At 41.9% G+C, this 23,939-nt stretch overlaps 2 protein-coding genes across 6 annotated transcripts in view; one reads left to right on the top strand and one right to left on the bottom strand.

Moving 5' to 3' along the window:
* ANKS1A (ankyrin repeat and sterile alpha motif domain containing 1A) overlaps positions 1-10,954 on the bottom strand; it is a gene marked incomplete at both ends in the record, with an annotated part of 185,096 nt that extends 174,142 nt beyond the window's left edge. For all 4 annotated transcript variants that reach the window (XM_079712182.1, XM_079712184.1, XM_079712183.1 and 1 more), the window contains one exon: positions 10,758-10,954. In XM_079712182.1, the coding sequence (XP_079568308.1) occupies positions 10,758-10,954 (197 nt within the window). The remainder of the gene's footprint in view (positions 1-10,757) is intronic.
* Positions 10,955-12,784: 1,830 nt separating this feature from the next.
* On the top strand, positions 12,785-20,073 carry TAF11 (TATA-box binding protein associated factor 11). Of its 2 annotated transcripts, XM_079712456.1 has the most exons (5): positions 12,785-12,974; positions 15,996-16,144; positions 18,207-18,294; positions 18,646-18,742; positions 19,413-20,073. In XM_079712456.1, the coding sequence occupies exons 1-5, from the start codon at positions 12,804-12,806 to the stop codon at positions 19,541-19,543; spliced, it is 636 nt and encodes a 211-aa protein (XP_079568582.1). In that variant the 5' UTR covers positions 12,785-12,803; the 3' UTR covers positions 19,544-20,073. The 2 variants fall into 2 exon arrangements, with proteins under 2 accessions (XP_079568582.1, XP_079568583.1); XM_079712457.1 differs by lacking the exon at positions 18,646-18,742.
* The last annotated feature ends 3,866 nt before the right edge of the window (positions 20,074-23,939 follow it).

The following is a 23,939-nucleotide window of genomic DNA, read 5'->3' as shown; positions in this document are numbered from 1 at the left end:
CATTTGGAGCTGCTTTTCCAGTCACATCGAGTCCTCACTGGCAGGGATAAGCCAGTGTGCAGCCCCGACAGAGGACAGACCCCATCACATGGAGGCAGAGGCACAGCCTCGGTCTTGCAAGAATTACGCACCATCCAACTCGACAGTGTGAACTCCTTGGCACTATGAAGCTCGTGTTTTAAGATACATTTTCCTTTCTCAGTAAAGTCCAACATATTTCTTCTCTTGCTTTTGTTTTCATTTTTCATCTTAACTCATGACAATGCTCTTTAAAGAATCTGAGAGCCCAACATGAAAGTGCTGTGGAGTAAGAGGGAGCTGGATGCTGTCATTGCCTAATAGAGGCCAAGATCTCTCTGAAGTAGAACCCTTACTGTCCCAACAACTGTCAAAAAGAAACAAATAAGTGGTTCCATGTGCTGCTTTTATCACTTTTAAATTGATACTACAGGTGTAGCATTTGTACATCTGGCTGGTCAAGGGGGGGAATCTGAGCCAAAGCAGAAGGACCCTGACCCAGTCCTCCCGCCCCCACTCCAAACACATAAAACCAATGGATAAAATAAAACAAAAGAAATACTTTCATAAATAGTTGAGCTCCAAACCAAGAAAAGAAAATATACAGATGGCAGAACAGGAACTCAAAATCGGACCTGTGAGTGGGAGCTCTGAATGCAACAGCTCAGAAGTCAATAATGAGACAGAGACCTATGCTTAGTATACTTAATGAAAGACAATTCAACTGACTCTTCAATGTTTATGTAAAAAGTGTGACACCATGAAACATATTCAGAGTAACATATGAGACTGAATAAGTAACAACTCACCTTGACACACCTAGATTCTTATCTAGAGCCACCCCATAAACCTGGTGGGAAAACACCATTTTTAGTGGGTTTTCCATAATTATAATCTAAAGAAATTTGGTTATTAAAGTCTCTAGAGTATCTTTTTAAGGCTTTGTTACCTACAGGGGCATGTATGGCCAGCAGGAAACTTAAAAAATTAAAAGCCAGCTGAACTAATCCAGACTCTGGAAGATTAGAATCCTTGATTTGCAAGTGACCAGAAGAACCAGCACAAACTGGAGCACTCTGAGTAGAAATAGCACTCAATTAAAATACACAAATACAAACAACACCACTTCGTTACAAACCAGTTCAACTGCTCTACATAGTAAAGTAAAGCTGTCAAAGTCTAAATGTCTCAGAGCACATTTTAGAAAGGTTATTACTGAAGCACAAATAAGCTTAAAAGTACAAGTTCATAATGATTATTCACAAGAAACTCATTGGACACCTTTGAAGACTACTAGGAAACCAACTTGATCTGAAAACTGGTAAGTAAGGGAAAAGAATCAAGCATTTAATCCATCTTTCCTACACAAACTCTACCTCAGGGTAACCAAGTAGTTAATAACATGAGGTTTCTCTATAAAGTTTCTCTCCAAAAAGTATTCCAGTTAATAAACGAAGAAGGTAAAATAGAAATGAAAAATCACCATTTTGCAAACTCTAAATCATGGCTTTAGACCGTGATCGTCAATGGCTGCCAACATCACAAAAAAGAAGAGTAAACAGAAGGACGTACACAACATCCCCTAGAAAGAAATCCTGCCAGAAAATCTGAACCTGAATCAGACCAAGCCTAGATCTGATTTCCAGCCCACAGGAAATACAGGGGACAGATGAACATGTTGAATGATACCTCAGAGATGCAATCAGCGAAACCCAGACTCTGGGAAATGGGGCAAATGACCTTTTTTTCTTCAACAAGTAAACTGGAATGAAAAAATGACAGAGATGAAAGCCACAGATTTAAAGAGACTTATGAGACATACCAACCAAAAGCAATGTATGGACCTTGTTTGAACACAGATTTGAACAAACCAACTATAAAATATAAAATATTTTGGGGAATTTCCTGGTGGTCCAGTGGTTAGGACTCCACACTCTCTGAGGGCCTGGGTTCAATCCCTGGTCAGGGAACTAAGATCCCACAAGCCACGTGGCCAAAATAAATAACACAATATTTTAGACCATAGGGAAAGTTTGAACCCTGACTGACTAAACACTTGATGGTTTCAAGGAATTGCCATTTTCAGGTGTGACAGTGGTATTTTTAATATTTTTTAACGAGTCCTTATCTTTTAGAGATACACACTTAAATGATATATAGGTTTTCTTCAAAATAATTGAGTTGGGGGGGATGATGATAAAAAGAAACAAAATTTGCCATAAGCTGATAATTGTTTTATGGTTACTTGAGGTATGTGAGGATTCATTATTTTATTCTCTCGACTTCTATATGTTTGAAATTTCCCACAATAAAAGCTAGAACAACAAAAGGTAAAAACAAAATGGATTCATTCTGCTTGAAGCATATTGCTCCACGCATTTGTATCATTAATGGCCCTCTTCTAAACATTTTGCCTCTGAAGAAGGACCCAAGAGGCCCCAACCTGACTAATAAAAATCCTGTGCCTGCACAAAGGTAACTTTCTAAATATAAGTAGCATTTAGCAGGCACAGATCAGTACATTACTTTCCAATCAGAAGGACCCAGGAGATGTAAGGGGCCTTAGAATTATTGTGAGTCCTCAAATTCAACTGCACATATGTGATTTTTGCATTGGTTAAATACTCAAATTACATCTACTATACTACTGAGTATATAAAATGTCATAAGCACGAGCACGCACAAAAACTTATCTACAAGGATGTACATCACAGTGTTGTTCCAACAGCAGAAAACTAAAATCAAACTCATGTCTAATGGTAGGGAAGGGATGAAATAAATTACAGTTCATACACACTATGGAATACCACTTACCCATTTAAAATGAGGTTGAGGGGAATAGAAAATGATGGGAAAAATGTTCACAATATACCAAGGAGAAATTTGAGACAAAGTACATACAGAACATTGTCTGTTTGGAAGAAAAAAAAAAAGTTTGCATAGAAAAAAGACCAAAGTATGTACACCAAAATTGCAACAGTTAATTTCTTTAGGTGGTGGAACTATAGATGATTTTATTTTCTTCTTTGTGCTTTTATGTGTCTAGCAATTTTTCTATAATAAAGGCAGAAGTCCATAATCCCTTGTCTACAATTCAGGAATCCAAAAAGTTATGAAAATAAATTTTCGAAAGTTAGCGGCAGACTTGGTTAGGTGCAAAACTGATATGGAGCTGCTTCATATTTATCCCATTTAGTGTGAATATTAACAGGTTTCACTTCAAAATGTAATGTTTCAGAGTGCTGCCCCAGATCCCACTAGGAGCTCAGTATTACCCTCCAGCACCCCCAAAATTCTGGATTCTAAACCCCAAGATTTCAGACAACAGATTGTGAACATTTATCAGTTTGTAACTTTGCCACCGTTACCATTTTTAGGCTTTTAAAAAGGGGACTCATATTTGAAAATGTTGGGAGCCTCTGCTATCAATTACTATAAATTTTTAAATGGGAACATTAAAAACAAAAAACACATGTCCTTAACAAACAGGATTATCATTCCAGGTTCATCAAAGGTGGCAAGCACTGGGCTCCCATCAGATAACTGTAGTAGCCCAGGTTCACCAAGCCCTTGGCATGTGCCAGGCATTATGTGTCTTACACATCTTAACTCACAGGATGCTGTCTCAGGAGGTAGGTACTATCCTAGACCCATTATATATATGAAGACACAGATGCTCAGAGAGGTTATATAACTTGCCTAAGTCACAAGGCGGAGATGGATCAGAGCCTGACCCTTAGCAGCCATGCTAAACTCTCACCAGTTAAGTAAGCCAGAGGGCTGTTCTGCTTCCTGGATCATCTCCACCGTTTTTAATAGTGGTAAGAACATCACAAGTAAAGCAGGGACAACTGACATTTTAAAAACTCTTTTTTGATTTGTAAACTAAACAAACTTGATCTACAAATTACTGAGAAAGGATAAATATGAAGCCATACCATATAATTTCTAGTATTACTACCATTAACTCTAACCACACCAAAGTTATCTGAAGATGTTCTATGAATGTAACAATATAATTTTCTATACCACAAAAAATCTCCCAGTAATCTTTTGGAAATCGGTGTGGGTAACATTTTCTGAGGGCTCTCCAGAAGAGACCCAGTCCCTGCCCACAGGACAGCCTGACATTTCCAAGAACAAACTCTCCACTATCTACTTTTGGGGCTTCCTTGGTGTCTCTGGGCTATAAAACCCAGTAATTTACTTTCCCTACTGAAGACTAGGGCAGAAATAGCCTTGACTTCCTTTTGCAAACCAAAATTCATAGCTGTTTGACATGAACAAACCAAGGAGGGTGAGGGGTAGGGGGAAGAACCTTCAAAGGGCTTTTTCTGGCCAAAGATGCAACTTTCACTGGGACCAGAACCTCCCAGGACAAGTGAACATGTTGAAGCTGACTAGATACAAACCAAATTCTTCACAGGATTGTTTCACTGTTTCCTGTCTCTAATTTTTGTAACTAAGACACTCAAAAATGAACTTCAGGGACTTCCCTGGTGGTCCAGTGGGTAAGACTCCATGCTCCCAATGCAGGGGGCCCAGGTTCAATCCCTGGTCAGGGAACTAGATCCCACATGCATGCCGCAACTAAGAGTTTGCATGCTGCAACTAAAAAAGATCCCTCATGCCACAACAAAGATCCTGCATGCCGCAACTAAGACCCGGTGCTGCCAAAATATAAATAAACAAATAAATTATATATATATAATAGATTCTCTATTAAAAAATTTTTTTCAAAACTGAACTTCAATCAGAGGATTAAGGAAAAGGGAGATCGCTGACTTAACAAATTTATGTTAAATTATCTTTTACTACCAGTAGATGCCTTACTCAGTTTAACATTAGGCATGCTCTAGATGTTTAGATATAAAGTAACCACGCTGCAGTCATTCCCAGGCATGCCACCTTTTTTGTTTTGTTTTGTTTTTTTAACAGGGGGACCACGTTCTGCTTTTGAGAAAGCAAAAATGTACAGCAATTCCAAATGAAAGGGAAAGGGTTGCCATCCCAATAAAATTATACTTAAAGAAGTATTTTAAGAAGTTCTTTAAAAACCATTTTTAATGAATTAAGAAGGTTTAGTGGAAGATCCAGAAAACTGCTATCCTAGTAAATAGTTGTGTTTTTGTTGTTGTTTTGTTTTTGCATTCTCTTAGAAGAGCAGGAACTTAGATCACACAAATCCATGAGTTCCTGCTTCTAAAGCCTCCCATTCTACATCCTTACATGGTCACTGTTACACTTCTCCTCAGGATGTTAAAATCATCTTGCTCAAAATAGGCACATTCAAAAGAAATCTAGCAGAGTAGGAGGGCAAAAGTAAAAGGGTCAGCATGAGAAAAAGCTGTCATGTCACTATTATTTCCAAGCTACCCATCCATTCTCAGGGGCCATTTCAATAGAATGGTTAGGGTAATCACTCTTTTTTTTTTTAAGTATGAATTCCTTAAATAAACATCAGGAATCCTCTTTCATTTTTTTTCTTTTTTTTCCGGTACGCGGGCCTCTCACTGCTGTGGCCTCTCCCGTTGCGGAGCACAGGCTCCGGACGCGCAGGCTCAGCAGCCATGGCTCAGGGGCCCAGCCGCTCCGCAGCATGCGGGATCTTCCCGGACCGGGGCTTGAACCCATGTCCCCTGCATCGGCAGGTGGACTCTCAACCACTGCGCCACCAGGGAAGCCCAGGAATCCTCTTTCTTTAAAACAATGAATAACTTTGTCATACCTTCTGACATTTGGAGAGAACCCATTATTGTCCCTCAAATGGGATCCAATTTTCAAAACTTTCCATTCTTCGGGCTTCCCTGGTGGCACAGTGGTTGAGAATCTGCCTGCCAATGCAGGGGACACGGGTTCGAGCCCTGATCTGGGAAGATCCCACATGCCGTGGAGCAACTGGGGCCATGAGCCACAATTACTGAGCCTGTGAGTCTTGGAGCCTGTGCTCCGCAACAAGAGAGGCCGCGATAGTGAGAGGCCCGTGCACCGCGATGAAGGGTGGCCCCGCTTGCCACAACTAGAGAAAGCCCTCGCTCAGAAACGAAGACCCAACACAGCCATAATAAATTAATTAATTAAAAAAAAAACAAAGAAACTTTCCATTCTTCATTCCTTATTTCAGTATCTTTTCATATCTTTGGGAAATTTATGACTGCCTTTGGATAATCTCCCCACCACCCACAGTAGAGTAAAAATCTAGTTTATAGTCAAATTTATTGCTACTGTCTATAAATTTTCAGATTTCTCCAGCAAGCCTCCTTGGCTTCTTTTCTTATTCACTCTTCTCATGCTTAAGAAATCAGGTATATAGGGCTTCCCTGGTGGCGCAGTGGTTGGGAGTCCGCCTGCCGATGCAGGGGACACGGGTTCGTGCCCTGGTCCGGGAAGATCCCACATGCCACGGAGCGGCTAGGCCCGTGAGCCATGGCCGCTGAGCCTGCGCGTCCGGAGCCTGCGCGTCCGGAGCCTGTGCTCCGCACGGGAGAGGCCACAACAGTGAGAGGCCCGCGTACCGCAAAAAAAAAAAAAAAAAAATCAGGTATAGAACTTTCCTAGACTATGACACAATCTATTCCTCATTTACAACCTTTGGTCTGTTTCTCTGTGCTTCTGAACCTCAAGAGTGCATTTCACTTTACATCATTCACATTGACACATATCAGTAGTTAGCTCATAATCCACTTCATAGTTTTAAGCTAATGAATTGTGTTTTCTTTTAACTTTTCCTTTCCTCAGAGCTTTCTTCCCTTAGTTGTTAGAACACTTTTAATCCAAATCTTACTGTATTCTCAAACAGAAGTTGCTTCCCTGAAAATCAGTAGTTTCACTATAGCCATAAACATATTAAACTCTCCATAACATGAAAATGTGAGTGCCCTACTATGTGCCCGGGGCTGAAAAATACCGTTTAGAAAAAAAAAAAGTTTAAAACAGAGCCTGTCTCAAGCTACAGAATAAAGGCATTTAACAATTAGACATTCAACAATTAGAAAACGAGACAGTATTATATAAAGTAAAATCCATGCTATTCAGAACCTCTGTAGGACTAGGCATTTAAGATAACTATGCTTTCTAGATAATCTACTGCTTGTCCTTTGAAATAACAAATATTATATTTGAATCATTTTAGATAGAAAACTAAAATTTTTTGTACTTTCATTAACAAGCTATACTGAACGTAGTTTAATCTTTATTTGATTGGCTAAGAGTCACAATAAACAGATACTACAGCACTAAGCTATAGTGCAGTGATGCTTGGGGTCTAACAAGGTGTGTAGGGCTATATTCATCTATGTTAATAGTCTCAAATTACTGGCAGTGGGAAAAATTATGCTAGCCTTTTACTGCTTTTTCTCTTATTTTGCCAATCTGTCACACAGACATATCATACTACTATAAACACTACAAGGGAACAGACCTTGTATTGGGAGAGGACTAATTTTGACAGACTACCTACTATGTGCCAGGCCTGAGATAAATTTTGCAGTGCATCTAACACTGGCCTAGCACAAAGCAGATGATGGGTAAACATCTGGTGGGTGAATGGCATTAGTGTGCCTGCCTGAGCAGGGCCTCTCCCTTATTTACTGTTTCTAATCTGCTGTGGCTTGGAAAACAGATACCCAAGAGTAAAAGAGCAGCATTTAAGACATGTCTGGCATGGCACTTTGCACGTGGCAGGTACAGCATGGCAAAACTGTACGCGCTCAATGGAACTGGGGAAGCCTAACAGTGAGCGTTTACAATGTGCCAGAAACTGTGGTGAGCTTCCTCCACACATTACATAAGACAATACCTATAAAACAGATAATATTCCCCCCATTTCACAGATGTAGAAATTGAGGCTCAGAGTGGTAGAGTAATTCACAGAAAGTCAAGCAGCTAGTCAGTGGTAGCAGCGAAACATGAATCCAGGCAGTCTGACTCCAGAACAAGTGGTCTGAAGCGTAATACTATACTGCCTCTGAATAAGTATACAGTAAATAAGTGAAGGTCAGAAGGACATGAAGTTCATAACAACTTTTTTTCCTAGTAGAAGTCTTCTTTGCTGACTTTCTGATCCTCAGCAGGTATGTTCTCAATTGGTGAGGGTTACTATATGTAAAGCAATAAACTGTGAAATCTAGGCAAGCAAAGTATGAGTTGATGCACTACTGTTCACTGCAGATAATGGGTTCCAAAGAAGTAGAAGCCTGAGAGATCTGTGTGTATTAGGGTCATTAGGGAGGGCTTTAGGAGGTTAAGACCTAAGCCCAAGCAGTATAAGAGAAAAGGGATGGGTGAGAGAGGAGGCATTTTGTAGCTTAAGAATAAGCACAAAGCCTTTGTAGAATGGGGGTGGGGGTGGGTTGGGTCATAAACAGATGAGTAGACAAACATACCTGTGATCCAGAACATTTATATCCACTGCAGCTGTAAGCTCCTATTCCTGCCTGCTTTACTTGGTCACCCCAAACAGCTGGACAAACGTAGGCTGCAATTGACAATACTAGTGGGGTAGGATATGGCAGTTAATCCAAGGGCCAAATCTGAAGCTACGATTCCACAGCTCTCATTAAATAACCCAGGGTCCTTGAGGTGGGGTGTGTGGGCATAGGAGGCCTACCCTCTACTATTTCCAAACTTAAAAAGCGAGGACATGCTGACCTAGGGATTATCTAAATGCATGGTTTCATTTTCTCAGAAATCTTTCACTAGGTTTAATCAGAGTCACCTCTAATTAATGGCACACCTAGTGTAACTAGTGCCTGCAGATCCTCCCTGACCCTAAGAGTCACAGGGATGAAAGGCCGGGGCAGCTCTGAGGCCATCTACCATCGACAACAGATACAGGAACAAGTCAGAAGGAGTCAGCTCTCTTACACAAGGGAGTGGAGACAACATCCACCCTTTATGACAGAGACTGGACATATTAACATGAGGCCCAAAAAAAAAAAAGAAAATCAACAAAGATTTTCTAGTCTTGCTTAACTACAAGGTAGTTAAGGAGGGGGTGTGTGTGGGGGGGTAAGGTATCTCTGGCAAACAGCCAAATGTTGTAGCATTCAGCTCATTAGAGACAGGCACCTCCAAACCGGTATGGTCTTTCTCTCATCTCTCAGACATCAGAAGTGCAGGAATATCAAAGTAATCCAGGTAAGATTCAAAATCCAATTTATGTATTCGAAGTACATATATTGAACACCTGTGTCAGGCACTGATATAGGAACTGGGAATATAAACATAAAGACTGTCACTCTGAAAGATGGAAGTACATCCATCCATTATTTCTGTTTATCACACCCAACCTCTTAAGACTCCAGACAGAAAGTTTTTCTAGTGACCCACTGGCACCAAATAAGTCTCCTTTCCCACCTCAGTACCCCTGACCATGGTGTGCCCACTTGGAACGCTCTCATAGTACTTCACCTACCCAAATCCTCACATCCTGCAAAGTCAGCTGAAGTCCCCCTCCTCCTGGAAGCCCTGATCTCCATCTCATCCCACAGTGATGTCTCATTTCTCTGAACTACTAACAGTGAGTACCACCATCAGTTTATGTAAAAATGTATCATTTCCTAATTGATACTTTTATTTATTCAACAAATCCTGAGTACTAACTATGTGACAGCATTGTTCTAGGGGCTGGAAATTGCCGCAAATGGTACTGGTTTTTGCCTCCCCAAAAGAACCCCCCGGGAGAGTTCTCCTCTTAGACTGCTTTTTAATATCTTCCTGTATAGACCTGGGTTTGCACTCAGTGCTTAATACCTAACAATTTATTAGAGCCTTGGGCTTTTTTGGTCCAAGCTCACTCAAATTGAAGTTACATAAACTAATGGGGAACAAAAGCGAATGAAGCCATTTCTAAATGAACTTCCACTTCTTAAAAACCTCAATAGAACAAGGAAGGAAAAGAAAACCGGCTATGAAAGTGCTGCTGAAACAACACATTTTACTCACACTGACAAAGCACCTACAATCCCCCCTCCAAGCCACATAAAAACAACCTTTTTCTCTCAACCCTTACAGCTCCAGATTCAAGTGTTTATTTTAACAACAGACCTTGGAAAAGTTTAAAGCTCCCCTCAGCTTCCTAAACAAGCCTTTCTAAAGCTTTATTTTTTGATGAATAAACCCCCTGATGAACCCTGCATATGCCACTTAACAGACTAATCCAATGAGATTCACTATAAGGAACCAGAATTTAAGCTTCAAGCACAAGAGGGGCTCAAAGAAGAACACTTTGAGCGTGATAAACGCAGAGGCAATTTTAATATAAACAACAAAAGCCACGTCCTGCAGAGCCTGGTGGAAGGTTCCAAGTTCCCAAAAGAAGGGAATCAAGAGAATTTCCTCCAAGGGAACCGCGAGATTCTGCAAGGCGTGGGAGTTTCTGCAGGAGATGAGGGAGATTTAAAATATACATATTTTCTACTCTAAAGTGGCTTGTGAGATACAACAGCTGGCACCCAACAGCGGGCGAGGGTGAAGCCCGGCTGTGCCATGCGGCGGAGGCTGCCACCTGGGCACTCCCACCATTCTTCGCTGCCGGGTTAGGCGAGACGAGGAGAGCCTGACGCCGCGCGGACCCGCACCGGCGCCCCTCTCCCCTTGGGCCGCCTGCCCTCGCCCCGGGGCACCCCGCAAACCCACCCCGCCAGGGCCTCCGGAGCCCCGATCTCTCTGGGGACCCAGGAGACGGGCAGGGGAAGGGGGGTCTCCAGGCAGCTGCCCAGCCCCGTAGCGTTACCCACCTGAGCAGGCTGGAGAGGGGATGGCTCGAGGAGCCGAGACCACCGCCGCCGCCGCCGCCGCCGCCGCTGCCTCCCCCTGAGCCCCCGCTGCCGCCGCCCCCGAAGCCTGAGGAGAGCCGCTTCCCGGACAGCAGCTTCTCCACGGCCGGGAGGTGTCCGGTGCGGGCCGCCTCCAGCAGCTCCTGCTCCTTCCCCATCCCCAGGGCCGCCGCCCCCTGGACCCCCTTTCCGGGGCCGCCGCCAAGCCTGTTCTGGCTCGCAAACTTTCGGTCTCCGGGCAACGCGCCCCCCAAACCGGCCGGGACACCACCCCCCTCCCCCCGCCTTTTCCCTCAGGAGCGCGTCACTTCCGGGATCCGGCGTCACGCGTCAGAGCGCCCCCGCGCCCCGCCCCCGTGCCCACCTAGCTGGGCGGGGCTCAGCGAGCGGGAGCAGGTGGTTGTGGTCTGCGCCGAGTGCACCCCGCTGTGCAGAGATAGGCCTCCCAGGTCAAGAGGAGAGCGTCGCAGGTTCACCCGCTGTATAAGTGGAAGGGAACAAACGCGGTTCACCTGTCTGCGCCTCCCGAAGTGCGCTCCTTTTCCAAAGGTTTTGGGAGCTCGCCGGACAGAAAATACGGTAATTCATCCAGGCAGTGTAGAAACAAAGAGAGGAATATGGTAACGCGCACCTACATTTCCAAGGCCATTCCTTCTGAACACATAAATATGTAATGCGTGTGGGAACCTAGTGATAAAGACGTGAGTAAAATGCCCCCCTCCGTACCGCAATGAGGAAAGAGAGGAAAATTTTAAAAGGGAAATATCCGCACTTCATGCTCCCAATCCCTGAAATGGCTCGTTAAAGCGAAACACTCAAAGGAAATATCTCCCTCCCAGCAGGATTTCTTTCCCCTTACTTTTTTTTTTTTTTAGCCGCCCCCGAGGCATGCGGGATCCTAGTTCCCGGATCAGAGATCGAACCCGCTCCTCTTGCAGTGGAAGTGCGGAGTTCTAACCACTGGACCGCCAGGGAAGCCCCTATTTCCTCTTACTTTTTTTTTTTTTTTTTTTTTTTTTTTTTGCGGTACGCGGGCCTCTCACTGCTGTGGCCTCTCCCGTTGCGGAGCACAGGCTCCGGACGCGCAGGCTCAGCGGCCAGGGCTCACGGGCCCAGTCGCTTCGCGGCATGTGGGATCCTCCCGGACCGGGGCACGAACCCGTGTCCCCTGCATCGGCAGGCGCCCTGCATCGGCAGGCGGGCTCTCAACCACTGCGCAACCAGGGAAACCCTCCTCTTACTTTTGATGACATTAACCAAAGTGACATTAAAAGTCACATTTGTAAAACCGACCCCAATCTTGAGTCCTGGTGAATTGGGAAAATCATACAGTTGCGTAGAAACCGCCTGTTTTTTGTTTGTGGTGCTAGGACTGTTCCTGGCTCGAAGTAGACGCTCAGTAGTTGTGGAGTTAATAATGCACTGGATAAATTCTGTTCAAGCTGTATGACTATTTTCTTTCATTTTAGGTGCTTGAGGAACGGAAGAGAAATGCTGGCAATTCAATGTTAACACAAGCCCGAGGTCTCTGTCCAATTGAACTCTAAGAGGTTGAGTTCCCGCCTGCGTTTGCCTGGTAGCCGCATCCCACAACAAGGGCGAACAACGGAATTGAGTTTTCTCCTGTCCCCAAACTTTACTCTGAGGAAAGCGGATTAAGGACGGAGTTCACTGACACTGCGTTTTGAGAAAGACGGAAAGGAAAAAGAGGCCCTTCAGTAAACAACAAAGCTCTCCTTTACAAATGCTGGTTTCCCAAGGTGGAAAATCCATAAACTGATTTCCGTGCCCTCAATTTTCCCTCTCCCCACCGCCACCAAATCAGAAGTAAATCGGAGCCCTGAAGTCCTCTAGGCGCGCCTCTAAATGACCTCTCGGAGGAGCGGTATGGGTGATGTCATAGCAGCGCGACGACAGGAAGTAAGCTCCCGGGCTGCGGTACTGTGCGGAGTCCAGAGCTCCTGAGTCTGACAGCACTGCGATCTCCTCTCCCATCTTCTCGCCGCCATGGATAATGCCTGCGAGTCGCCCACGGAAAAAGGTGGAGAAACAGGCGAGTCAGATGAGACGGCCGCTGCTCCTGGGGGCCCGGGGGTTACTGACACGGACGGAATCCCGGAGGAAACTGACGGAGACGCAGATGGGGAATTGAAAGAGGCCTCGGCTGAAGAAGGCGAGGTAGGGAGAGATGTGTTGATGAGGCCGGAGGAGTTGTGTCACTGGCTGCTTGACAGGCTTCTTGGTTGGTCCCTCCCAAGCTAAGATAGTCGAACTCACCATGACCCTTTAGATCTGCCATCGCGGGGTTGGGGGGAGAGAGGAGACAAAACCTTCAGAGCCGGTTCAGTTCCAGAGACCCAAGCACTGGCTCAATATTTTTAATCCCTGCCCTTAGGCGTTAAAGCTACTTCTAAGGGAATTTCAAATTGCCTGTTGGTTTTCCTGGTGAGGAAATTGAGGTCAATGCCAATCAACACTGAAACTTAGGGCAAAAGCTAGAACCCAGGATTCCTAGTACTACTTTCACCCCAATATGGTTTCTTAGATATTGCTTAAGTGTAACTTTGTCATTATAGGCTGCAGTGTCGTTAAAGGGAGACTTTGAGGTAGTTACTAATTTAGTCACGTTCTTATCCTCTTCTGACATTTAACTGCTACCAGTGACCTGGGTGCTGATGTCCAAGGGTCTCTATGGCACCAAACCTATCAATTGTGCCATCCCAAGAGTTCAGCAATGTTGCTCCGCTGAGCATCAGTCAGGATACTAGAATCTCAGCGTTCTCTAGGTTCCATTTCTGAAGGTAGAATCTTGGGGTCTTAGAGCTATAATTTCTGTTTGAATATAAGTGTGAGAGCATGGGTGAAGACATTGAATTAAATGGAAACAGACTTTCAGAGCATAAAGTTGTATCAAAATATATAAAGTTAAGAACTTTTAGAAAAAGAAAAATGTGACAAAACTACTTTAAGAAGGAACTTTTAAAACAGATCTCAAGGCCAGAAAGGATTTAAGTAATAATTAGCTTAGTCCAGTAAAAAGCTCACTGCATACAGAAATTTGCACCTAGAAGATAAAAAAAAATTTTGATGCTTGTGAAACACTTTTTTTTTTTTTTTTTTTTTTTTAGCGGTACGCGGGCCTCTCACTGTTGTGGCCTCTCCCGTTGCAGAGCACAGGCTCCAGACGTGCAGGCTCAGCGGCCATGACTGATGGGCCCAGCCGCTCCACGGCATGTGGGATCTTCCCGGACCGGGGCATGAACCCGTGTTCTCTGCATCGGCAGGTGGACTCGCAACCACTGCGCCACCAGGGAAGCCCATGTGAAACACTTTTTAAAATTGATCATATACCAGACCACAAAGAAAAGCATAAATTCTTAAAAGTAGAAATCATAACAGATCATATCCTGTTAGTACAGTGCAATAGAACCTGAAATTAACAACAAAAAGTTTCTCCCACTCCCACTCCCTCCAAAAAACTAACACCTAGACATTTTAAACTAGTTTCTAAATAGCCTTTGGATTAAAGAAATTAACAAAGAGAACGCCACATCAAATCCAATGGGATTTGACCAAAACTTTATTTAAAGAAATATTCATAACCTTACATATTTTTACTAACAAACAAGAGATATTGAAAATAAGCACCCAGCTCAAGAAACCAGAAAAAGAACAAAATAAACCAGAAGAATGTAGGAGCAAGGAATTAATCAGGATGAAAGTAGATGTTAATGAATTAGTGCTTAAAAACATAAACAATAAAATTAAGACCTGGTTATTTGAAATGTAAATGTACAACATTATGAAATAAGAAAGGGCTATAGGCACTGATACAGAGATCTTTAAGCTTTAAGAAAATTTGATGTTCAAGTTTAGAACAAGTAATTTTGAAACTTCAAGAAAAATGGCTCATTTTTAAGGATAATATACATCACCAAAATTGAAGCACAAAGAAGTTAGAAAATTTGTATATATCAGTAACTAGAGAAGAAGTTGAAAAGGTTGTTAAAGATTTACTGCCTTCGCTCTCAACTTACTTCTCATATTCCTGTATGAGTTTAAATGTGAGTTTCTCTTTAAGGAAGCAGAAGTTAAATCTCATTAATGAGGGTTTTTGTATCCTTAGATTCTATATTGCTGGAGGGGATGAAGTTTGGATTTTTTTGTTGTCATTATTAAACATCTAGTATGAGTAAAACAATGGGTAAAAAACAATGAGTAAAAAAATATTTATGTGAGGAGAGATAAATAAGAGACAAACCTATCTTCAAAAAGTTGCCAGTCTAAGGGCTTCCCTGGTGGTGCAGTGGTTAAGAATCCGCCTGCCAATACAGGGGACATGGGTTCGAGCCCTGGCCCAGGAAGATCCCATGTGCTGTGGAGGAACTAAGCCCATGTGCCACAGCTACTGAGCCTGCGCTCTAGAGCCCACGAGCCACAACTACTAAGCCCACGTGCCTAGAGCCCGTGCTCTGCAACAAGAGAAGCCACCACAATGAGAAGCCCGTGCACCGCAACAAGGAGTAGCCGCCAATTGCTGCAACGAGAGAAAGAACGCGCACAGCAACAAAGACCCAATGCAGCCAAAAATAAATTAATTAAAAGAACTAAAGAATAACTAAAGTTATCAGTCTAGTAATGGGAAGTAAATATTTGCATGATACAGTGGTGTTGAAAGATAGGAAGAAAAGAGCCCTACATGTGGGAGAAGCTCACTTAAAATCCCAAATTCAGAAAAACACTGCTTTGATGAGAAGGTGCCTCCTTTTTAATATTCTTTCCACATGGAATCATCATCAGTAAAGAGATCTATAGATTTAGATGAAGAAGAGCTGGCTGGGTAGAGAGGACTTTTATGACATCCCCTCTAAAAAATAAGGTCAGAAGAAGGCGATCAGGGGGAGAGTGGTTTTCATGATCCTTGGCACTACATTGCCCTTGTAAACAGATAACTGGAACTAGGATCATAGCTAACCTGGAAAACTGGACTATTTAGTAGGTTTTCTTTCCATAGCAGGGCTAAAAACTCCTTTAGGAGAGACAGGGTAGCTTATATTTGATGGTACAGCCAATGCCTGGAACCAAAAAACTACAGAAATAAGTAGATTTGTTGTGTTGTAATGAGAAATGATGTCTTCTTACCTTACCCAAGTCTGGGAAGTAGGCCAAATATATAAAGGGTTTCTTTTGTCTTCTTAGCTCAAGAGTCAGGATATCTCAGATTTAACAGCAGTTGAAAGGGAAGACTCATCATTACTTACTCCTGCAGCCAAAAAACTGAAAATAGATACCAAAGAAAAGAAAGAGAAGAAGCAGAAAGTGGATGAAGATGAGATTCAAAAGATGCAGTAAGTCACTTTTCTGATCTTTCCCCTTTCAAGGCTCCAACCTAATCACACAAAGTTAATACATTTTTCTTGTCCTTAAATTTTTTTTCTTTTTTAAACTCAAAAGAAAATAAAGCAATTAATATTGTATTATGTTATGGTATAGAAAATATAAGTAAAAAGAAAAATATCACCATACCACCAAAATGAACACTGTTAATATTTTGATGTATATTCACCAAGATATTTTCTTTATATATATATATATATATATAGATTAAATTAAAACTTTCAGGGCTTCCCTGGTGGCGCAGTGGTTGAGAGTCCGCCTGCCGATGCAGGGGACACGGGTTCATGCCCCACCAGGAAGATGCCACGTGCTGTGGAGCGGCTGGGCCCGTGAGCCATGGCCGCTGAGCCTGCGCGTCCGGAGCCTGTGCTCCGCAACGGGAGAGGCCACAACAGTGAGAGGCCCGCGTACCGAAAAAAAAAAAAATTTCAAAGATGTTAAAGACTGTTTATAACCTGTTTTCCACATTATATATGGTAAATGTTTTCCATGTCAATAATTATACATCTAGGTCATAATTTTCTTCAAAATGGAAATAGCTTCATTATGTTTTCTGATTGTAAAAATGGTATGGGTTCATTGCAAATAATTCAGAAAATACAGAAAAATAGAAAAAATAATTACTTATAATTCCACCACCCAGAATTTACCCAGAGTATATATTTGGCTATATACCTTTTCAGATATATTCTTTAATGTTTGATATATCAGTATTTAGCTAAATATTTTCATGTCAGTAAATATGCCCATAAATCATCTTTTTTCCCCTTAATTAATTAATTAATTAATTTATGGCTGTGTTGGGTCTTCGTTTCTATGTGAGGGCTTTCTCTAGTTGTGGCAAGCAGGGGCCACTCTTCATCGCGGTGCACGGGTCTCTCACTATCGCGGCCTCTCTTGTTGCGGAGCACAGGCTCCAGACACGCAGGCTCAGTAATTGTGGCTCACGGGCCCAGTTGCTCCGCGGCATGTGGGATCTTCCCAGATCAGGGCTCGAACCCGTGTCCCCTGCATTGGCAGGCAGATTCTCAACCGCTGCGCCACCAGGGAAGCCCCTAAATCATCATTTTTAATGGCCGCATTGTATTCCATTATGTGGATGAACTATGATGTAACGTATTTCTGTAGTTGTTCTGGGTTTTTTTTTTTCCTCTTTTGACAACGTTATGATCAACATCTTTGAGCACATCTTTGCATACTTGTCCATTTACTTCCTAAAATAAACTCCTAGAAGGTAATTGGTAGTTTAAACAGTATGAACATTTTCAAAGGATTTTCATTTGTATTTCCAGATTCTCCAAAAAGGTTGTTCCACCTCACAGTCTACCAGCATGTATGAGTTTGTGTCCTCCCATCCTCACTAATACCATGCTTTTTAATACTTCTTTATCTGTTTTATGAAAAATGTTAATCTTGCTTTTAGTTCATCATTTTAATTTCTTTAGTTAATACTGAAGCTTAATTTTTTTCCTCTCTATATATTGGCCATTGGTATATTTTGTAAATTTCCTATTCACTTCCTTTGCTCATTTTCTAAAATTGGTATGGCCATCTTTTAATTTATTTGAAAATTTAACTATATATTAAGCTTATTAACCCTTTTCCATATATTTTATAAAATTTCCCCTTAATCTGTTAATGTTGGAAACTACTGGTTTGAATATAAATTTACATATTAAATTTTTATCTTTAATGTGAAGTGTAGTGAGGTAGCCTTATGGGGAGAGAGAGCCTAATGCTGAAAACATAACCTGTGTAGTGTGATTCAATGACCCAACATTGTTGTTTTTGTTCTTAGTGAAGTAAGAAAGGAACTTGCATTTCACTTATTGTCAAGTTCCGTAAGAGTAGAAATGCTTTCTCTTCATTCCTCATAAACACTAAGCCTAATACTATTGATCCCTTGAAAAATTTATTTTTTAAATATCTGAGACTTGCTTTTATTGACATAATAATATATATCTTAAGTATTCATTCTTATAAGTGAACTGAATTACCTGAATCTTTGTCTAGAATCCTGGTTTCTTCTTTTTCTGAGGAGCAGCTGAACCGTTATGAAATGTATCGCCGGTCAGCTTTCCCTAAGGCAGCCATTAAAAGGGTAAGGATGGACTACCACACTCATTTCCATGAGCTATGAGAACTGAATGAGACTCAAGAGCTGTATCCATTGGCATTTTAAGTGAGGTGTTAGGCAAGTTGGTGGAACATTTAGGCAGGAAAATAAAAATAGCATGCCCCTCAATAATCTGACCAGGTGTAATTTTGTATTCTAGGGATAGGGTCTCAACAAATAGAATAGGCCATTATACACCTGAATCCTTTTGTTTTACTGGTGTCAATTTCAAATCCAGCCTTTAGTGAACTCTTTCAGTGCAGAGCTCTTATGGGTACTATGTTCCAAAGCCCGTCCTTGACTACCTTAATCACAGTCTTTTGTCCTTCTTTCAAGCTGATCCAGTCCATCACTGGTACCTCTGTGTCTCAGAATGTTGTTATTGCTATGTCTGGTATTTCCAAAGTTTTCGTCGGGGAGGTGGTAGAAGAAGGTGAGTGGTGTTGGTCTAAATACTGGATTGAGCCTGTGGTGGTCTTATTTCCAAGAATATCTATAGTGAGGGACTTATTAAGGCACCAGTGGTGGTTTCCATTTACACTAGAAAGGGAGTCTTGCATTCAGGAGAGCATGAACATTATTCCTTGAAAGTTTCAATACTGGAAGGCCTGGAAACACCTAGGAAATCTGCCCTCCTGATTCCTGTCCTCAGCCCAGGGTGACAGAAGCAGACTTTGTATTTTCCTCCAATGGCTTTTGCTCATTTCTGCTGCCAAAAGTAAAGATACAAAAAAAAAGCAGTCACTGGGGCTGACCAGTGTGGTATGGTGAGTAGTTGTCCCTGATGTTATGAACCCTGGGAACTGCCCCCTGTCCATCAAGTAAAGAACCTGGCTGCTGCCCATTGCTAATTTCTAGCTGGTGAAATACCTATTCTTTTAAGGAGAAGATATGTTTTAAACTGTTGCCTATGATAAAACCTGACGTGGGATATACTAAAGCTAACATGATACATTTTATAGCATTCTCTTAAGAAGGGAAAATGGCTTGGTTTATTTCTTTAGCAAGCTTAAGAAGAGTTAATGAGAATTACAGGACTCAAAAGGATTGTAATACATAAGCTCTTGTGTGATAATGAAACTCTCTCCTTGCCCTCTGTTTAGCACTGGATGTGTGTGAGAAGTGGGGAGAAATGCCACCGCTACAACCCAAACATATGAGGGAGGCTGTTCGGAGGCTGAAGTCGAAGGGGCAAATTCCCAACTCGAAGCACAAAAAAATCATCTTCTTCTAAACCACAGTCTAGAAGGGCCTGGTACTGAAGGAAGAAGTACTCATTCCAGACTTCCTATTGCATGAGACTCTCTGCACTGGTGCTTTAGTATCTCAGTCCTCGAAGGATTCCATGATGCTTTAATCTCTTCCTCAAAACTCTGATATTCATTATACCTTGAAGACATGCAGCCTGTTTCATACTTGCCTTGACTAAATATTGGGACCTCTGAGGGCATTCTGAGGCATTTAACTATTTATTACTGGCTAGTTGGGAGAAGAAAGGTTGATGAGCCTTAAGCATCTTCTGGACAGGAATGCTGCTTTCAGGAAGAAAACCCTTCCAAGACGGTTTGACGGTTTCACATTGAAGCCTGAAGTTGCAATGACTTAGGATGTTTCTTACATTTGGTTTTAAGTAAATGAAACAATCAATCAGAAACTTTTGACTTGTGATACTCTACCGTGAAGGACACGGTGACAGCAGGAGTAGTGGAGTAGTCTGTCCCTGTAAACATTTTGGTGAGTGATCATTAAACTGTTTTCCAACTTGCCATGTGTGCGTTCGTTTTCTGTCTAGCAGGTTGGAATGGCGGGGAGAAGTTCATCGTTCTTTTTTGGTGTCAGAATAAAACTGGTCTTGGCTTTTTTGTGAAAATTTGAGCCCTCCCCATTTCCTACCAGAACAATTAAAATTTTATCTCATAAGAGTACTTAAAAACAATGTAAAACCTCATATGTTTCAATTGCTATAAACAGATATACCAGAACCAATACTGTTTAATAAGTTTAATTTGCTTTTCTCAAGTGGTTCACAGAACCAGTACACTCAAGCTTTGATTAGATACTGCAACATTAATATTTCCCAATACTGACCAATATTCCAGTTCATTGGATACATTCTCATTGTTTTCCTCACGTAGAGGGGAATGGAGTGACCTTTTATTGAGTGCTTAGCAGTAATAAGGCTACTGTAATATAACTGACAATCCCCAATAATTCTTTCCTCTCAATCATTTGGTGTCATAAGGAGAGGGGTTTTGAAGCTGTTCTCTTTTGAAGCTTTCCTGAGCGTGTCTTAGTAAAGATTCCAGTTCTGTTTAGCACCCTGAGTGGGGGAAACAGCTTGGACACACAAAGTTGGGCAAATCTGGATTTTAGTATCTTACATTAAAACTCATGGCTTTAAACATATAGTTAGCCAACGGAGAAGACACTTCGGTAGTGTATTCCACAAAGAAATGCTGTAAGACTCAGGCTAAATCTTGACCAAAAACTAATATATTGAACGGAGAAACAAAAACAGATCTTCTCTCAGCTCTCAGAGGGAGCTTTTTAAGTGGTTATAAGAACTATACCTATTGCAATTTGAGATACTGGATAAGGCTGAAATTTACAAATAATAAAGAAGGAAGTTCACGTCCCAAGTCTAGCCACTTAGCAAAGCCTCACAGTTTAAGGTTATCTGAGAGTGTTTCCCCTTGTATCTGTTGTAAGAGAGGGAGAAAATAATCCCCATTCAACAACAGCTACTATCCGTACCTACCCAGAGGTGAATGGGAATATTCCTATTCTAGCAGAAGGTGGGGGAAGATCCTGGGGAAGGCCGTAGTCCCTGAAAGGATAGGACATCACACCAGAATCTCTTGAAACACAGTAATTACTATGGTAAATCACAAGGCAATGACACAGCTCTTGCAGTTCTCAAATAACCATCCTACTAGCTTGTGTAGCAATGTTGTTTCCATAGTTTTGTGATATTACTATAACTGTTTTTGGAAGTTTAGGCAAGTATTAAATAGGGGAGAGAAAAAAAAAAAACCCTTAAAGGTTTGGAATGGAAACTTCCCATATCACTATGTTCAAACTACCTCTTCTTTCCACTACCCCCTGAACTAGCCTATGGGGAAACTGATGTAAATGGGTTAAATGGAAGCATTTAAGTTATGGGGTATGTGAGGGGTGGCTTATCCCTTGTATATTCCATAGACAGGAACCATTCCTTTCAGAACCATGAAAAAGGGTACGTAAAGGTTGAGGCCTGTGACAAAATGAGGGTCAGATTAAATACACAGCAAAAAGCAGCCATCACGAGAATAGAACCTACTCCTGTCCTAAGTCTAATAAACTAGGTTAATTATTCCAGTGAGTTGAAAACAGAATTTGAGATTGATAACCGTCCCTGCAGCTCAGCTAAGAGAGATTTAAACCAGTCCATATGCACTAAAGCACATCTCTAGTATATCCGTGTAAACAGGAACTCTAGACAGTCAGATGATACATAGGTGTAAATGCTTCACAGCTGAAATGGTGATGTGCGGTGGCTGAAGTCTTTTGAGGGATAGCAGTGCTATCACTCCAGACATTTTCTTGAGGTATTGTTATTTCTTGTTCAGAGTCTTAGAGCTCCAAGGCAGAAATTGTAAGCAGTCCAAAGGAGCTGATACTACTATGTTTTCCTTCTGTCTTTTTCCTTTACATTTATCCTGAGGACTACCAACAAGGTCACATTTCTTCATTATGAAAGTCGTTCTTCCCCCAATGAATAGGAGTATGAAGTTATACAAGATGATTTTTACTAAAATTCCATGGGACATTGACCCCAACCACATTTCCTGAGGCAGGAACTTCAAGACACAATGCCCAAAGCTGTCACATAAGGAAATTCATATTCTAGGGCTCCATTTGTCACATGGACGAGAGCGCCAGAGAGCCCAGAAACCTGACTGAGCTCTGCTCATTAAAGGGGTGAGCCTCAGTGCTTGCCAGATGTTTCTATTGCCTCCCACTAAGCACAAGCTTAAAGTGAGGGTGTACCAAGCAATTCTTTGCATGGAGGGACACAGTGGGTAGAAGAGGAGGGGAAGGGAAGAGAATCAGAATGTGATTTTATACCAATTCAGGTGAACCTAAGGTTGAATACTTCTATTTTCTGGCTACTGGCTCTCCCTCCTCCCCCTTTAAACACATTAGAAATGACGTACTTGAGAGGAGCAGTGATTCTTTTTGTTCATCATTCTGCCTTTGAAAGAGGCACTTAAGGGGGAGTCTGTGGAGGGATGCAGTTACCCTCTCCATTGTGTATCACCAGATAGCCCTAGTTTTCCATAATTCCTCTTGGAAAACCATCATGCAAGGATTCCTCTTAAACCTTCTGTACCCATACAGTTTCTGCCAGCACCACTTCTTGAACAATGACCTCTAGAAGTTTCTGATTTGCTACGAGAAGTGCTTTCTTTTACCTAAGGCTAATAGGTACAGCCCCAGAGCTAGTATTTTGGGACCTGAAGAACATGTCCCTGCTCTTGACCGAATATCTGATCTAACACTACCCTCAGCTTTCATCTTTCCAGAACTGGAACCAACATTTTAAAGATGTGTACACATGTGGAAGTACCTCCACCACCTGATAACTTTTGCTGTTCTCTGGACCTTTCCTCTCTTCACCATATACTTTGTAAATAAGGTCACCAGAAGTGCACAGATAATTTAAGACATTACCATGGCCTTGCATGAGGTGCTGTTTTCTGTGTTGGCTCTGTGTTTTGTGTTGTGCCCTTCCTGATGATGCAGTCAGGCTTTTGGCCACAGCAGCACACTGACCCCTCCTCCCTCTCAGCAATGCTTAGGTTTCTTTCCTGAGTTCTAACAGAGCTCACTGCCTCGCTGGTTGCTGATTCTCCCATAAGTGTATTACTTCACACTTACCTACACAGAACCTCACCTGTCACTTTCCTGAGTATTCACAGCCCAGTTTGTGAATCTTCTGCAATTTCACTTTTTTTTTTTTTCAATTTCTTCTGATTTATCTTTCACTGCCTGGAAGCAGTGACATTTGATTGCACTGTAATATCCTACTTTCAGGTTATTTATAAAATTCTTAAATAAGGTTAAACCAAGCATCAACCCATAGGGAAATTACCCTGTTAACATTCTCTCTAGAAAGGTGTTTATTTTTAAGTCTCTACGTTGTTTCCTAAGCATGAGATAACATTCCCATAATCTCATAGTAATTGTTGTTCTTAAGATTGCCTCAGTGACGAACCACAACAAAAAGTCTGTAAAAGTCTGAGCAAATTAGATATTGTTCCTTCTTGAACACGTATTTCTTTTTATCCTCAAAAAACTAGAATATACAAGTCAGGCATGATTTCCCATAAAGGAAACCATTTTATCTTTCCTTCAGTAGGTCATGTGTGATTAAGACTTTAGTGACATTACTAAATCACTATTTTGCCATCTTGCCAATTCAAGGTGAGTTAGCTGATGAGCTTCTGTCCAACACAGCTTGAAGTATATCACAGAGCAGTATGGATGAAGATAGAGTGTTGGTAAAGAATTCGGTAGTAAAGAAAGAGGGGGAAATAGCTCTTTCATCAGGCAGGGGCAAAACCTAGCTAGGTTGAAGGGTTTTGTTT

Source organism: Hyperoodon ampullatus (assembly GCF_949752795.1).
Source record: "Hyperoodon ampullatus genome assembly, chromosome: 10".
NCBI classification, from domain to species: domain Eukaryota; kingdom Metazoa; phylum Chordata; class Mammalia; order Artiodactyla; family Ziphiidae; genus Hyperoodon; species Hyperoodon ampullatus.
This window is presented reverse-complemented; position numbering and strand designations above follow the sequence as displayed.

What these genes read in the sequence shown, in the direction of transcription:
- TAF11 (XM_079712456.1), top strand. Translation starts at nt 12,804, where the DNA reads ATGGATAATGCCTGCGAGTCGCCCACGGAAAAAGGTGGAGAAACAGGC. An exon ending in GATGAGATTCAAAAGATGCA is followed by an intron (nt 16,145 to 18,206) that starts GTAAGTCACTTT and finishes ATCTTTGTCTAG; the next exon opens with AATCCTGGTTTCTTCTTTTT. An exon ending in CTAAGGCAGCCATTAAAAGG is followed by an intron (nt 18,295 to 18,645) that starts GTAAGGATGGAC and finishes CCTTCTTTCAAG; the next exon opens with CTGATCCAGTCCATCACTGG.